The 16,677-nt window shown below is 35.9% G+C and overlaps 1 protein-coding gene across 1 annotated transcript; it reads right to left on the bottom strand.

Annotated features, from left to right (window-relative positions):
* Nucleotides 1-11,928: 11,928 nt before the first annotated feature.
* Nucleotides 11,929-12,859, bottom strand: LOC112189770 (nuclear transcription factor Y subunit B-3). Its single transcript, XM_024329122.2, has one exon. It carries the CDS (start codon nt 12,739-12,741, stop codon nt 12,094-12,096), a length of 648 nt encoding a protein of 215 aa, XP_024184890.1. The 5' UTR covers nt 12,742-12,859; the 3' UTR covers nt 11,929-12,093.
* Between the last annotated feature and the right edge of the window lie 3,818 nt (nt 12,860-16,677).

Genomic DNA, 16,677 nt, shown 5'->3' with positions numbered 1-16,677 from the left:
GTGCAAAACACGGTACAAACCGGCCAAATCGGTCGAAACCGACCGGTAAATATGGTTTGGTTAAGGTTTTTTAGCGTTAAAATATGAAAACTGGTTCAATACCGAACCAAACCATTTATGAATTGGCTTGGTTTGGTTTTTCTTTTACTTAAACCGTGAAATCCGAACCGACCAGTATGTATTAAATATAATAGAAAAAAAATTTAAATTTACATACATAATATATATATATATATTTGTTTATTTGTGGGTAGTCTTTTATAAGTAAGTTCTAAATCTCCAATTATAATTTGATTCTCAAAATGATATATTACCATATTGAATCCTAGATCCAAAGGCCTAAAACCCAAATAAGTGAATCATTTTGAAACACTATTTTGGATTTTTTTTTTTTTTTTGAAAAGACACACTATTTTAGATTTTGTTTTTTGAATATTAGTTTTGGATTTTGATTATTAAATTTTTATTATTGAGATTGAGTTTTAGTATTTTACTATGAATTTTTCGTAAACAAAACGTTAATGCTATATAGGTTAAAACCGCTTTACCGACCGAACCAAACCATCTTTAAATGGATTGGATTGGATTGGATTAAGCTTATTTTTTTTGATGGTCAGTTGTCTAAAATGTCTAAACCACTTACTTTGGCATAGAGATGGTTTGAAGTAAAAACCGATCCAATCCAATCCGCGTGCAGCCCTAATTGAAACGTTGGGAAGCAAACGTATTTGGAATGCAAGAATATTTTGCGATCCTTCTTGATTCCATTCCTTAGTTGGTGTATTAGATTAGATGCATGCATGCATGGTGGAACGAACATGCATCATGATCATATATCTCTTGGCGCGTATTGTGGTGATTTTTTTTTTTTTCAAAATGAATGAACATGAGAATGGATCATTATTGTGATATCCACCAATTTACTTAGTTTGTTTTGTGGGCCTTGTTATTGCAGACCTTATTTGTTTTGGTAGTGTGAAATTATATTTTTATGAGACTTTAGTTTATTTGTGTACGGTCTGTTTTAAGGTTAATTAGTAATTTTAGTAAAAGGAAAATAGGAATTTTAAACTACTAGTAATCTTTTCATTATGTCACCGCTTTGTAAAAGCAAATAAAGTAGACGGTTGTGCACTCTTTGCTAATTGGTGCTTGTCAGAATACATAGACTTAGTGGAGACTCCCGATATAATTTCATGATGTTCTTTTTATGCTTATGCTTATTGTAATCAGGGGTTAAGGTTCTACGTCCCCCCTTGTATTCTGCAATTATCAAGGCTTGAGACCAGCCGCACCAGCCCCCTTTTTTTAAAAAAAAGAGGTTGCATGTGTTTACTTAGAAGTCTAAAATAAATTGAACTTATGAGTTTTGAGAGAGAAGAAAAGTCTTTTGAACGTGTTTAAAATAGGAAAAGAAGAGAGAACAACGTCTGTGTGCAAGAATAGAGAAATGAAAAAATAGGTTAGGCTGCGCTGACTAGAGAATTAACCATAGAGGCTTGAGACGAAGTATCAAGTTTGAGATTAGGTGTTTTTGTTACAATTTCAGCCAGTTATTTTTCCTTAAACGATTATGGTTGTTCCAGTATTCGAAATTAGACTCATCAAGGGTTATTTTGGCGTTGACTTCACAGAAAAATATTAAGAACCGAATTTATGGTGATTTTTCAAAGTTGACACAGAGGAAATAGATTTTCTGCTGATAGAAATTAGGAACGTGTTGCAGTCATTGTTTAAAGAGTCAAGTGATTTGTGTTAGTCTTAAAAAAATTTCTGGAATATGTCTCTTTGCATCTACTTCGTAGGATAAAAGATTTATGAATTTATCGTTTGAAGTTATTTTTCTAAAATTCGTTAACCATCTGAACCTAGCTGTTTAGGTGGAGAGGCTTATTTTGGGTTCGGGAAAAACTGATTTCGCTCTCGAATTTTTACTATATGCTAAATATTGAGTCTTAAATAGATTTTTCAAATTTCAAAAAATTTTAGTTCATATTGAATCCTGTGGAATTTTTGGAAGAGTCATTGTTTTCTGGCAACAATAGAGGTCAGCTTTGGAATATTATTGGGATAAGTTTTCAGTATTCTTTTGACTTGATATTTTTATAGTAGATCCTTAAGCATGTCTAGTTTAATCCTGTAAATTTTCAAGGGTCTTGGTTAATGATTGTAACAAGTGAGATTTTTCCTTCGGACATAGGCCTTGCCAGGTTGCTTTTACCGCAGGTTATAAGGTTCTAGTTTGTATCTCATTTTGAGTTTTTGTTTGCTTTAGGCCGAGAAACCGCAACTTAGGACGCTATACCAGCTACTTGTATAGCTTGGTTAGTTGAGGTAGTTAACTTTTGTTTGTTGTGGAACCATAATAAATATATTATTGATGATACGTTACTATATTATTATATGCTTATGATTTTGAGTGCACCATTTTTGTTTCCGTTGTGATTGCTTTGGCTTGTACTAGTACGCGTGCATCATGCAAAATTTGATAAGTTTTGAAAGAGATTTATGCTAGGTACTCTCTTGGCATATCAATACCAGTAGGTTGTTTGGGAAGAAATCTGTTTTGTAAGTGCAAATTATGCACTGTTTTGTCTTTGTAGGTTATGCATTGTCTGTTATATGGCCCACATAGTGGGTTCGTCACCGATGGGTGACGTCTATCTCCCACCTCTGATAAGTTTGGGTCTCATTGGTACGTTATGTTTAGAGGGACCTAGAAAGTTCAATTTGATTTGTCTTGAGTGCACTCCATGTACTATACATTTTACTATATTGTATATAAGTATGGAATGTCTTCCTGTTTGTTATACGTGGTGTGTTATAGTTAGTTACTGAGTTTATACCTCATTAGTAATTTGTTGTGGTTCCAGGTACTGAAGATGAACTGAATGCTTAGAAGACTTGGTAGCAGCTAGTATGTAACATCCTGACCCTTTTTATTTAATACCCGAAACCTTCTCTCTCTCTCTCTCTCTCCATCTATCCTCTAAGGAGAGCTGGTACGGAGTTGGGAGCGATCAGGAACCCCATGGATGGGTTTTCTTCATCTTTTTTTTTTTTTTTTTTTTTTTCAAAGACGACCTACACCAGGTAATTGCACAAGATCAAGTTCAAAATAATTTGGTAAATTCTATCAGTTCTGAACTTAGTTTTTCAGATACAGAATCAATAGGCAAACAATCTCCCAACTTTAAGAATCAATTACCTAAGTTCCTGACTTGATAGCAATTAATAAACTAAACAAATTTAAAGTTTTCAACATCTGTACACGTCTCAAGCAACTAGAAGATAACTTTGACCATGGAAAACAAGTAAGCAACCAGCAGAATTAGCAAATAACGACAACATTTAATTAAGAATCAAAGTATCCAACAACATTCTTCACAAGACCAGGTCACAAGACCATTAACAACCTTTATTACTAAAGTTTGCTAACCCCGAATTAAAATTGAAGTAGTATTGTCCTCCAATAAATATAAACCATACAAAAGACCCTCTAAGACTATATATTGTTACAGTCCAGAAGATCGATTTAAAAAAAAAAATAAAAGCTGACTTTCTGATCTAAAAACTTGCCAGTCCAATTAAAATTACAGGTAGGGAGAGATGTTTAGTACATGCAACATCAGCAGGCATAAATCTAAGCAAAACCTTTCATGGGAACAGGAACAGATCAATGAAAGATTAACTAGGCAAATGTGAAATGCCAATTGACAAGAGCCGTGAGAATTCGAGACCAATCCCAATCATATCACCAAACGAAACCCCCCTTTTTTTTTCAGCTATAAAAAGGACATGTTACTCAGCTTCCGTTACTCACTCAATCCCACAGAGCAAAGCATTGTCCTCAAAACCCAAAAACAGAAGCAGAGCACCAATTCAAAATATGGACAAACAAAAGAAAACCTGAAAATTCGCCAAAAGAGAATGGAAATGTGCTAATTGGAAAACCCATCGCCAAAAGAAAAGGGAAAGCAGAACACGCAAAGCAGCAACAGAAAAACCAGAATGAACAGTAGTTACGCAACTAAATAGAACCAATGGAAATCATCATCATGATCATCATCTCAAACACCACATACAACCAGAAAACATCAAACATAATCAAACCCACTTAAAAAGCCTAGACCTTTGACCGAAAGCAATTCACAGCAATCAATATCAAGCTCTTCAAATCATAAAAATTCCAAACCACGATTCCATTTCTCCCCCACAGTACATACCCTAGCAATCATATCCCTGCTCTGATACCATTTGTAACATCCTGACCCTTTTTATTTAATACCCGAAACCTTCTCTCTCTCTCTCTCTCCATCTATCCTCTAAGGAGAGCTGGTACGGAGTTGGGAGCGATCAGGAACCCCATGGATGGGTTTTCTTCATCTTTTTTTTTTTTTTTTTTCTCCCCTCCGTTTCTTTCTTTTTTTCCTCCCGAGACTTCCAGATAGAGCTCAAGAGAGAGATGAGGCGGTCTGCCAAAAGTTTCTCTCTCCCTCTCCTTGATCTGATCCACACATATATGTAGATAGGTCCATTAAACAATAGACGGTCCTGATCAAGCGGTGAATGGATCAACGGCCCACATCACTCCACCAAATTTCCTTTTCTTGATTTTATTTTTTAACTCCCACAACTTCAAACAATCCCCGTAAATAGCTCGGGTACTCGGGAAAATTCCCCGAAAATTTTCACGAACTGGTCGTGTCGTGTACTTTATTATCCAACTCTTAAACTAGAGATTTCACTTTGTGAAAAGTTTTGAAAATATTCCCAGTGCTATAACATTTATTGAGATCAATACGTAAATTAATTATCGAACTATATCACTTAAGCTCTATAAACTTTTCCGGGGCTCACAAATTCTTTATTCACTTCTCAATGCCGGGTATTACAAACTCCCCCCGTTTTAAAAATTTCGTCCTCGAAATTGCAAAGAGCGCCATTTCCTTTACAATGTACTTGGTCATGTGATTTGTTCCATAGCAGATAGCAATAGTCTGACAGAATTATGCTTCTGATACATCATGCAGTAAATTGCTGTTTATTACTACCGATGGGGAAGGATACAATCATGTCCCATCTCTCATAAGTTATGAGTCATAACTCACTTACAAATTCGTACTAAGAAACTAAGATTTTTTTTTTTGAAAAGTTTTGAAAATATTCCCAGTGCTATAACATTTATTGAGATCAATACGTAAATTAATTATCGAACTATATCACTTAAGCTCTATAAACTTTTCCGGGGCTCACAAATTCTTTATTCACTTCTCAATGCCGGGTATTACATAGTAGTTGTGTCGGCGTCCCCTAGAAGATTGTTCAAGTTAATTTCTTGTTTCATATTGGATGCTTAGAAGACTTGATACTTCTATTACTTTTTTTTATTTAAGGTTTTATTTTCAAAGTAACTAAAATGTATTTTGAAGCTTTTCTTTATATCATTTTGACTTAATTACCTCCAAATTTTGGGGTGTGAATTATAGCTAGGCAAATAGTGGGTTCCTTATTTCCTGTTAACATGGTATTTAATGCATTTATCCTTTAGATGTAAATACATGTTTTAAAGAATTAAGAGTCCGTAAAATTTTTCTCACAAGTTGAGAGTTTAAAAACAAGTACTCTGATATCCACCAATTTACTTAGTTTGTTTTGTGGCCTTGTTGTTTGCAGACCTTATTGGTTTTGATATTGTGAAATATTTTGTTGTTGGATCATATAATATTTTTATGAGACTTTATTTATTTATTTATTTATTTTGTACAGTTAGTTTTAAGGTTAATTAGTTATTTTAGTAAAAATGAAAATATGAATTTTAAACTAGCTGTTACAAAGAGGTTGTGTTTACTTAGAAGTCTGAAACTTAACAGATATTTTCTAATAAGTTAACTGAACTTATGAGTTTTGAGAGAGAAGAAAAGTCTTTTAGACGTGTTTAAGCTAGAAAAAGAAGAGAGAAAAACATCCGTGTGCAAGGATAGAGAAAGGAGAAAATAGGTTAGGCTACGCTGACTACAGTATCAAGTCTGAGATCAGGTGTTTTTGTTTCAATTTCGATCAGGTACTTTTACTTAAACGATTATAGTTCTTTCATTACTTGAAATTAGACAAGGGTTATTTTGGCGTTGATTTCACAGAAAAAAATTAAGAATCGAATTTATGGTGATTTTTCAAAGTTGACATAGAGGAAACAGATTTTCTGCTGATAGAAGTTAGGAACGTGTTACAGTCATTTTTTGAATAGCTAAATGCTTTGTTTTAGCTGCCATATTTTTCTGAAACGTTTCTCTTTGTGTCTTCTTTTTGGGTTAAAAGTTTAATGAATTTATCATTCATAGTTATTGTTATAAAATTCGTTAACCATCGGAACCTAGCTATTTAGGTGGAGAGGCTTATTTTGGGTTCTGTTTTGAAGACAGCTTTTGGGGTTCAGGAAAAACTGATTTTACTTCCAAATTTTTATCATATGCTAAATATTGAGCCTTAAATAGACTTGTAAAATTTCAATGAGTTTCAGTTCATATTGAATCCCATGAAATTTTTGGAAGAGTCATTGTTGGTGAAGGTTCTGTTTCTTGGCAGCAACAGATGTCGGTTTTGGAAAATTATTTGGACAAGTTCTTAGTCTTCTTTTGGCTTAATATTTTTACTGTAGATACTTGAGCATGTCTAGTTTAATTCTGTAAATTTTTCAAGGGTTTTTGTTAATGATTGTAGTAAGTGAGATTTTTCCTTTAGACGTAGGTCCTACCAGATTGCTTTTAACGTTCTAGTTCGTGTCTTATTTTGAGTTTTTGTTTGCTTTAGGCCAAGAAACTGTAACTTAGGACGCTGTACCAGTTGCTTGTATAGCTTGCTTAGTTGAGGTAAGTAACTTTTGTTTGCTCTGGAACCATGATAAATATATTATGGATGCCATGTTACTATATTTATTATACGCTTATGCTTTGAGTGCGACATTTTTGTTTCTGTTGTGATTGCTTTGGCTTATACTAGTACATGTGCATCATGCAAAATTTGATAAGTTTTGAAAGAGATTTCCGCTAGGTACTCTCTTGGCATATCAATACCAGTAGGCTGTCTGGGGAGAAATCTATTCTGTAAGTGCAAGTTATGCACTGTTCTGTCTTTGCAGGTTCTACATTGTCTGTTATATGGCCCACATAGTGGGTTCGTCACCGACGGGTGACGTCTGTCTCCCACCTCTGATAAGTTTGGGTCTTATTGGTATGTTATGTCTAGAGGGACCTAGAAATTTCAGTTTGATTTGTTTTGAGTGCACTCCATGTACTATGCATTTTACTATATAGTATATAAGTGTGGAATGTCTTCCTATTTGTTATACGTGATGTGTTATAGTTACTTACTGAGTTTATATCTCATTAGTAATTTGTTATGATTCCAGGTACTGAAGAGGAATTGAATGCTTAGAAAACTTGGTGGCAGCTAGTGGTTGTGTCGGCGTCCCCTAGAAAAAAAGTTTTAGTTTCTTGATTAAGATAGTTCTAAACTTTAGAGTTGAGCTTCCTTTACTTTTTTTTAATTTAAGATTTTATTTTCAAATTAACTAAAGTGTATTTTGAAGCTTTTCTTTATATCATTTTGACTTAAGAGAAGTATAGTTTTCACCTCCAAATTTTGGGGCGTGACAAGTACACTCTTTAATAATGGATATGTTGTGTTTGTGTTTTATGTAGGGCTGGGCATCCAAAACCGAAATCCCGGTCCCGTCCCGAAACCGTCCCCAAATCCCCCGGTACGGGCCGGGATCAAAATCTGAAATTTACTATTTGGGCCCGTCCAGTAGAAACGGGCCCGGTACCGGTACTAGCCCAGTCGATCCCGGTTGATCCCGTCCCGTCCCGTTTAAATTAATTATTTAATTATTTATATTACTTGGTTGATTTTGATTGGGTAATTTATGTGAGAACACAGAGCAATGACCACACCCTATCAAAACATTTTGACCTAAACTAAACGGCCAAGGCCCTAACTCCCTAAGCCGCAACGAACTAACGAAGGGATCCCCAGTTCTAAGCTCTCTTCTCCCTCCACTCTCCAGATCTGCTTATGTTGTTCATCTAAATCCCAATCCCCCTCGATCAGTCGATCCCCAATTCACTAACCCTAGTTCTAAGCTCTCTTTGAGTCTTCTCCACTCTCCAGATCTTCTTCTGTTCCTCATCTAAATCCCCGATCCCCCTCTATCAGTCGATCCCCAATTCACTAACCCAATTCACTAATCCCAGATCCCAATTCATTAATCGTTTGGGTGCTGCGTAAAGAGGAAGGTCAGAGAGGTTTCAAGGAGGAGCATGATAAGAAGTTTCAAGGTCAGTCATGCTCTCATTTTCTCAGTTTCATGCATTGCTAATGCTTTGTGGTTAACTGTGTTTTTTGATAATGTTAAAACTTTGGTGCAGGTGACGCATTTATTGACAGGTCCTTGTTCGACAATTACCTTGTTCCTGTGGTTCTTCATTAAAAGCCACAGGTTCTTATGAAAGATTGTCTACTCATATACAAGCTGATGAGCGGTTTCATGGTTCATCATACTTCACTTTCTCAATTCGATTCATTTCATTTTGGTCAGCTGTGTTTTGTGACTATGTTAAAGCTTTGGTTCAGGTGTATTTGATTCATTTGATTCTGATATATATTTGACTATATATTTGATTCATTTAATTCTGATCAGCTTATGACAATTAGAGGTTTCAACTGAATGGTGTTGAATTGCCTCACGTGCCCAGCCCTAATAATAACCGCTCCACAGGTCCCCTCATTCATGTATATCATTGTCCTTGGTTGGGATGGATGTTTATATATCCACTACTGATCACTGTGATCCACAGCGACTAACCATATATAGTATTAGGGAGTATCTGTTTAGGATCATATTGATATATTCATTATTCACTATGCCTCGTGCTTAATTTGTCAAAGCCTCTTCTTTTGGAAACTAATCACTTTGGGTCACCAGTGACATAATATTGGTGTTTTCTGTTTTCTTACATGTAGTTTCTTACATTCAAGTTATCATAGATTAGATTAGATTGATCATTGTTTGTTAGCTCAGAATTAGCGTGATCATCAGATAGCTGCTGATTCATACTTCATCTCCAGGTCAGTTATTCACTTATTTGATTCAAATCGTTCGATGGCTAGAGCGAAGAATGTAGCTGCTCGGCCTCATTGTTGATTCAAATCGTTCAAGACTTGTAGTTAACTAGTTTTTATCATGTAATGGACTTTAAGACCTACTGGACTTATTGTTGAATTCATGAATTGGTTTCTGTGTTTATTCATTTATTGAACTTATTGTTGGTCTATTGAATTGGCTATTTGCTGTGTTGCACATTGGATTTCTTTCCTGTCATAATCTGCAATTTGCATTACTGCATTACAGCCATGTCATAAACTCATAATCTGCATTACTGCACTTTGAATTCATGATCTGCAATTTGATTTATAAGTTGCAGTGCTAAGAGGACAGCTGCATCCTATAATGATTGAAATTTGGAAATTTTGGATAGCTGTTAAAGTCCTTTAAGTGTGGAAAAAAAAAAAAGAAAAAAAAAAAAGGGATTCGGGTATCCCGAATTGGGCCCGGACCCGACTCGATCCCGGTCGGTTTGGGTACCTCCGGTACCAACTTTGAAAAAAACGTAATCCCGTCCCGTCCCGTCCCGAAAAATATTTTCAGTACCGGGTTCGGTATCACTCAATAACCGGCCCGTCCCGGCCCGTGCCCAGCCCTAGTTTTATGATTCCTAAATCCTAATGCATCTCGGTGGACATAGAATTTGGAGATGACTAGATCAAGCACGCCATCCACTATAAGTGTTCGGATTTGATATGATGGGTGGCAAGTGTTTGGCCTCCACGCTTCAATTCTGTGCAAGAGACTTGTATTACTAGGAAGAGGATGATGGCAGCTCCAAAACCTGACTGATGGTGCGGCCGGAGGTGGCCGAAAAAAGAAGAACCGACCGGAGATGCAAAACAGGTTCAACCGAGAACTTCCACTACTCGATTCGCTCTAATGGTCGGCTGTTGACGAAAAGTGAGGCCGGAAACCGAAATGGCTGGAAAAGGTGCGCCGGATGGTGCCGGTTCGGCGATCTGAAGCGGCCGGACTACAAAGAACCTGTTAGGTTGCAGGTTTGAGTTGGGTCGGAAATCCAGGTCGGCGAGAGAGAAAACTGAGTTAGGGTTGAAGTAATTTTCCGTAAAACGGAAATTACCAAAGGTAATTGGCTATTTATAGTAAGTTTTCTAAAATAGTAACTTTTATGTTTTTGACAATAACTTCATCAACGAACTCCGATTTGAGCGTGTCATATGTCCATGGACTCGGTTTAACATCCCTTACAACTTTCGTGAAGGAAGTTTCCTAAAAAACTAAGCATAGAAAAAAAATCAACGTTTGGAGCCCCTAAAAGTATCGAAACAAAGTTAAAAGTGAAAATAATTTTCGTTTACTATCCGAATGATCAGTAAACAGGTAAATTAAGGTACGGGACGTAACATTACTATGTCTTAAAATCTCCATAGTTATAGGCTTGCTTTAATAAGTGAGCATTTAGTTCAAACATAGGTGGTCGATCTATCATTATGTATCACAATAGTTCTCCTACTGCAACTTCTTGATCTGTCTAGTTGAAAGTAGCAGAAGGATATGTTTGACATGCGTTTAATGAAATCCACATTTACTAAAAAAAAAATGAAGAAAATGGAGAATATGATTTATCTCTCTCCAGTGTTTCTATTATTTTTAACAACATAACAACTGACAATACACAATGAATAGTCCATGAGACAAACTCAAGACCTCCCTATACAAAAGAAAAACTCATGCACCTAATGATTTTACAAGTTTGTTTGTGATCGATCTGGTTTTCCGGGTTAAAATATAATGATAGTGGATTATGAAAGAAATAAATAAATAAAAAACATAACGTACGAGTGAAGGCATTATGAAATATTAAAGTAGTAACGCCGGCGAGAAGGGCCCAATAGAACATCGATCAACAAAACTCAAAAGCAGCCTGCTGCGCGCGCACAATGCGTCAATCGTGCGAGATCAAAGCAAAAAAGTAGAAATCAAAATGATATAGGCCTAGCTAGGTCTAAACAGACAGACAGAATCATAACGTACGGCTGGGAGAGACTGTAAAATTAATAAAGGAATGTCGACGTCGACGTCGACGTAGATAATGGATGTACCTGAAACTTATTTATGCAACTGTTAATTAGTTTATCGATCTTAACTAATTCTTTAGTCATTAATCTTAATACTCAGGTTCCATATATGCGATGATGATCAGAACTGGAGAACACTAAACCACATCAATGACTGATGTTGTGCTACAGTTATGCATCTATATGTGTGTGTGCGCGCGTGTATTCTAAAACGCTGTCGAGTCCTGTGTTCTAGCTAGCTCGCACTATGTTCTACAAGACTTAAATGATATGTCTCTTTAGGGTTGGAACCTAAACAATCCCTACTCAACTTCTCTTTGTATTTAGCATGCAGTTAGCTGTCTACAACTAAAATATATAGACATTTATCCTTTTAGGCTGAGATGCTATCCTTGTTACAGCAAACAATCCTTTGTATGTTTTAGCAGCTTAATTATCCCTGTCGCTTTGTGTATAATTAAAAAGACATCAAGGTAATATATGTTCAATGCTAGTCTTCAGATATTTGAAGCTAGCTGTCTACAATTATCGTTTTATGCTGAGAAAATATTATCGTTTTTGCAGACGAATGCGAGAGATCGATCAAGAGCTAGATTAGTTCATGAAATAAGCTATGCCAATTGTATCGCGTATAATGTATATAAGCTCCAGATTTGTTACATAAACTAGTATTTTCAAATGAGTGTATAAAATTGACTACAGCATATATAGGATTTCAGGGAAGCTCCTCCGATGGTAACTGCTGGATTTGTACTTTTAACTTAAGCATTGATGGATCTCCAACAAGATCCCTTGTATACCAATTGTCAATTGAATTGCAATAATTAAAGAAATCAAATCAAACTATTACATATATTAGGTACCTCTTACATATATAGTTTTCGGTGTTTACCATCCTATCCCATTGTGAAGATGATTTGCATTTCCATCCCCATAAGCCACCAGAGTCTGATCTCCATAACCAATAACCCTTCCGCTCTCTCCAAACCCTTTTGGAGCACTCATCTGTTGCCCCCCAAGTGAATAAAACCCACCATTATTGAAAAAATCCACCTTATTAATTCCTACTGTGTTGATCTCATTAGTACCATTATGGACTTGGTTGTTGTTGTTGATGTGATGACCATCATTAGATGAGTGGTTGTGATCTTCTTGTCCTCTAGTCATGGAGTTCTTCTCTCCCTCGGTCTCCCTATACTTGTTGAGATAGCCCTTCAAGGGTCCAACATAATTCTCAAAACCAAGGGTTGTCATGGCCCAAAGAAGATCATCGCCATTGATAGTCTTCCTCTTCTCTCGTTGGCACTTGTCCGAGGCCTCCCCGGTGATGAAGCTAATGAACTCAGAGACGCATTCTTGGACGGTTTCCTTGGCTTCCTTTGAAATCTTGGCATTTGCAGGGAGGGACTTCTTCATGATCCGGCTCACATTAGCAATGGGAAGGAACCTGTCTTGCTCTTTGGAACCACCATCGGATACATTCCCACCGGACAAAGGGCTTCCGACTGGGCTGGTTTGTTTTCTTTTTCCACTCATGATGGAAGCTGCCAAGTGAAAGAAAGTGTTGATGAGAACAGAAAACTTTTTTTTCCTTGTGTTAAGTGCTTGTTATGGAGTATCTAAAGGGAGAGTGCTGGGCTTTTATGCTAGAGTTTCAGAAGCTAGCAAAACTGTTTTTTATTGTTTTGTTTAAATAAAAAAGAGTGGAAAGGCGGTTTGATGTGGACAAAAAATAAAAACAAACACTGGGTGTTTAGAACAAATGCAATGGAATCTTGGAGTGAAAGAAAAAACCTATATGTGTGGTGTTGATAAATAACAGAAGAAAATTAATAATGAATGATATTGTGGCCTTTTCTGTTATGGAATTTCCATGGGACCAAATAGAAGAATTGAATAAAAATAAGAAAGCTCTTTCGACATTTTGGTTCTAATTCTTTGTTTCCATGTTTGCTAATTGCGTTGGCAGCTAGGTCGTTTTCCTGGTTATGTCTTTCTCTGCCTACCTAGCTTTTGACTATAAATATAATTAAAATTCACATATAAATCCATTGGCAATGATTTCAGCCTGCAAAGGGAGACCTTCAAATTGCTTGAACACGTCCAATGGGTGCAGTGTTCAATAAGTTATTACGTACTGCCGGAACTGACTTGAAACAGTTTTGATGTTTTTCCTTTTTAATTCATGACCAGTAAATAATGTGAAATCCACATATGTTTCACTTTTCCACCTGTTTTATGAGCTAGCTGCATCAGTTGCTGAATGTATACAATTAACATGCCTGCCTAGCTGTTTATTCATTTCTTAATTTTTTTGTTACAAGGGAGATAGGAGGGACCAAAAGGGAAGGCGTCGGGGTTCGAAAAACTTCGGTATTGGGTGTAGGCAACATGCTTATTATATGATCGAAGAAGGCTAAAAGTCGAGATAGGAGAATGATCTCGACCTAAATGTGGGGTTAATTCTAATGCGAATATATAGCCAATTCAACTCTTAAATGTAAGAGTAAATATTCTTATACCAAAGCTATCCATCATACCAATATATTAACGGCATTTTAAATGACACCCCATCGACTTACCCTAAGCTGTTGAACCAACTGCATGTATAACATACATAAAACAATTACAGTTAACTCCCCAACAGGTTTTGCTGGAACCAATCAGAACATGCCACATCGACGCCGAAGTCGACATGCCCTGTTGCCGACCAAGGAATCAGCCACATCGGTAATTATCCAGAAGTTGCCCTTGTCCAAAGAAGAAGCAAGCTAGGCCTGCTTAACTTGTATTAAACAAATCTGGCGGTACATATCCTGAATAAAGGTTTTGGGTACATTCATGGAGAGCCAGAAACCTTGCCATGTTCCTGGTTTCATGAAGATATATTTGTCCATCAAAATATCTGAAAGACTCGATTTTATACCAATCCATCATGTCGTGGTAATATCTTCTTTGATCTCTCTTTAATGGACCTGATATCCTAATTTGTACGGCCTAAAAAGGACAAAGCAAAGCAAAAAGAGCCAGCAAGAAGCTAGCTTCGCTTAGATCTTCATATATTGTTGCGCATGTTGTCTTTCCAAGATTCTCTCAAAGCATCACATCTAGGGACATAAAGAGTATCATCTGCTTGCCACACTCCTTTGTCTCAGAGACAGTTGGATTCCTCGAATCTCAGTTTAACTATATAAGTAGCTAATTCCTCCTTTCAAAAAAAAAAATGTAGCTAATTCCTCCTAGTTGTAATTAAGTCGTTTTGATTAATGTGCTTAATTACTCTACGTACTAGGTCGATATTTTTGCTCGTTTAACAGCTATAAAGCTCATAACAAAATTAAAGATGCCCAGCCAATAGCATACACTTCAAAACTACTATGATATATATGACTATAGATCTATAATCACAACGGAAACTGCACAATCTCAGAGTCCACTGTGCCTAACAAAGGAGAGATTGCACAACATTGCCGGATTTTGGAAACGTTATATCTTCCACAGTCCTACTGTGCATTGTAGCAACTTGCCTAATAAACTCCATTTAAGGGTAGACGAAGGGATATAGACTATGTAATTACCGGAAGACTAGATAATTAAGAAGAGTACTAGATGGATTCAAATTTGCTCACCACCAATACTTTAGTGGTGATACCACCATTCAATATAAAACTGCCTTGTGTTATAAAATATAATTATAGTTAATCATGATGTTTCATTAAAAAAAAAATAATTAAGTATTAATTTAATTCTATATAACGTGGCAAGTTTTAATAGGGTAGTGATATCACTACAAAATGAAAGTAGTGAGCAAATTTGAATCCGTACTAGACCCCCTCCACAGACTAGTTATGAGATTAGGGTATTCATTGAGAAATGAGAATAACAAGTATCACCAATAAGAAAAATAGTTAAAATACAATGTTTGGAAGTTATTTAATTAATTATTTGAAAAGGATTGCTTAATGCCTTAATCTAGTCGTTAGATATATGATTAACCAAGGTCTCAATTAGACAGTTTATTTCGTTTGTACTATATATGTTCTTTCAATTATGAAATCTGCAGTCTGCTTCCCAATATTCTTATTATAATTCATCAAATGATGTCTACTCTTACTTGCTTAAATATCAATTATCTTAATGCATCATACCTGTGCCTTTTCTGTTCATGGTCAACTAATTAATTATAGTCTAATTTAGTTCAGCTCATCGATCATTCTACACCTAGCTATTGAGTTTTATAAACAGCATATATATAAAACTTACTATCAAAATCACAATAAACTAAACCATAAAACACAATTAACAAACCCTTTCAATCGGGCTTGTGCCAAATGGCTTCTTTAGCAACTGCCTTTACCTATTCCATTTTGATATGTTCATCATCTCCTAGCTGCTGACTTCCTGTCCCCCTTAATGATCTCGAGGACGTTTTAAGTTTGTTCTTTTTATACAACAACCAAAAGATTAATTAGGTTTCACAAATGTGGAAGGACGTCCCAAGTTAAATAACTAGCATTTTGTTGCAAAACTTAATATCTTGTTTTGGCATACCTTGCTTTGCGATTGCATGCAAGCTCAAAAGCGTAAGACACAGAGCTGGAATATATAATGCAACTACATCAGAATATAAGGCGAAAGTTCCAAATGAAAGATTTCAATCACCCAAGGTAAGTATAGGGGCATGCGGAGAATCTAGCTATTATAAATTAAAAAGTTCCTGGCCCCTTCAAAAAAAAAAAATTTAAAAAGTTCATTCGTAATTATTTACCTTATGTTCTTTACTCTTTTAAAGTAGAAATTTAGCTTCATAAAGATCTTTTCTAATAAGATGTTAATAGAGTAAAAGTTGGTAAAAGTTAAATAACAGTAAAGTTTGTAGATCTCTTCTTTCGGTGATCAGGCATACAAGTTGGGAAGTAGTTCTAATTTATCTGATGTTCATAGAGAAAAGTCAAAGGAGAATTGAAAATTAATGTGCAGGTAAATTGTGACCAGTTAATTATTTTTTAAATATCTGCACTGTGGATGCTACAAGTCCAAATCTCACTAATATCATGGAATTGGTGGGATAAAGATGTAAATGATAAAAATTCTAGTGAAAATGAGTATCTATTGGAGACCCACCCCTAATATATAGAAGAGAAAAATTCAGCCACAGTCCCCAAACTATGCTGCCAAAGCCAATTTGATACATGAACTCTCAAAAGTATCAATGTGATACCCAAAGACATATTTTAACATCAACGTGATACTTCCGTCAAAAATCTCTAACGGTTCTGTCTATTTGCTGACGTGGCAAGCACGTGGGTCCAAAAAAAAGTTAAATGACCAACTTACCCTTTTTTTTGTTAATTCATTTTTTCTTCTCATTTCTTTTTCTTCTTCTTCTTCTTCTTCCGGGATTTTCTTCTAGTCAAACCCCCACAACTTTCGCTGCCACATTTCCTTACTTACCTGACAACGTTGTCAGCC

This window comes from Rosa chinensis, chromosome 2, assembly GCF_002994745.2.
Source record: "Rosa chinensis cultivar Old Blush chromosome 2, RchiOBHm-V2, whole genome shotgun sequence".
Classification (NCBI taxonomy): Eukaryota; Viridiplantae; Streptophyta; class Magnoliopsida; order Rosales; family Rosaceae; genus Rosa; species Rosa chinensis.
This window is presented reverse-complemented; position numbering and strand designations above follow the sequence as displayed.

Bases quoted from the DNA above. Each gene is read 5' to 3' on its own strand.
- LOC112189770 (XM_024329122.2), bottom strand. From the start codon at position 12,741: ATGAGTGGAAAAAGAAAACAAACCAGCCCAGTCGGAAGCCCTTTGTCC.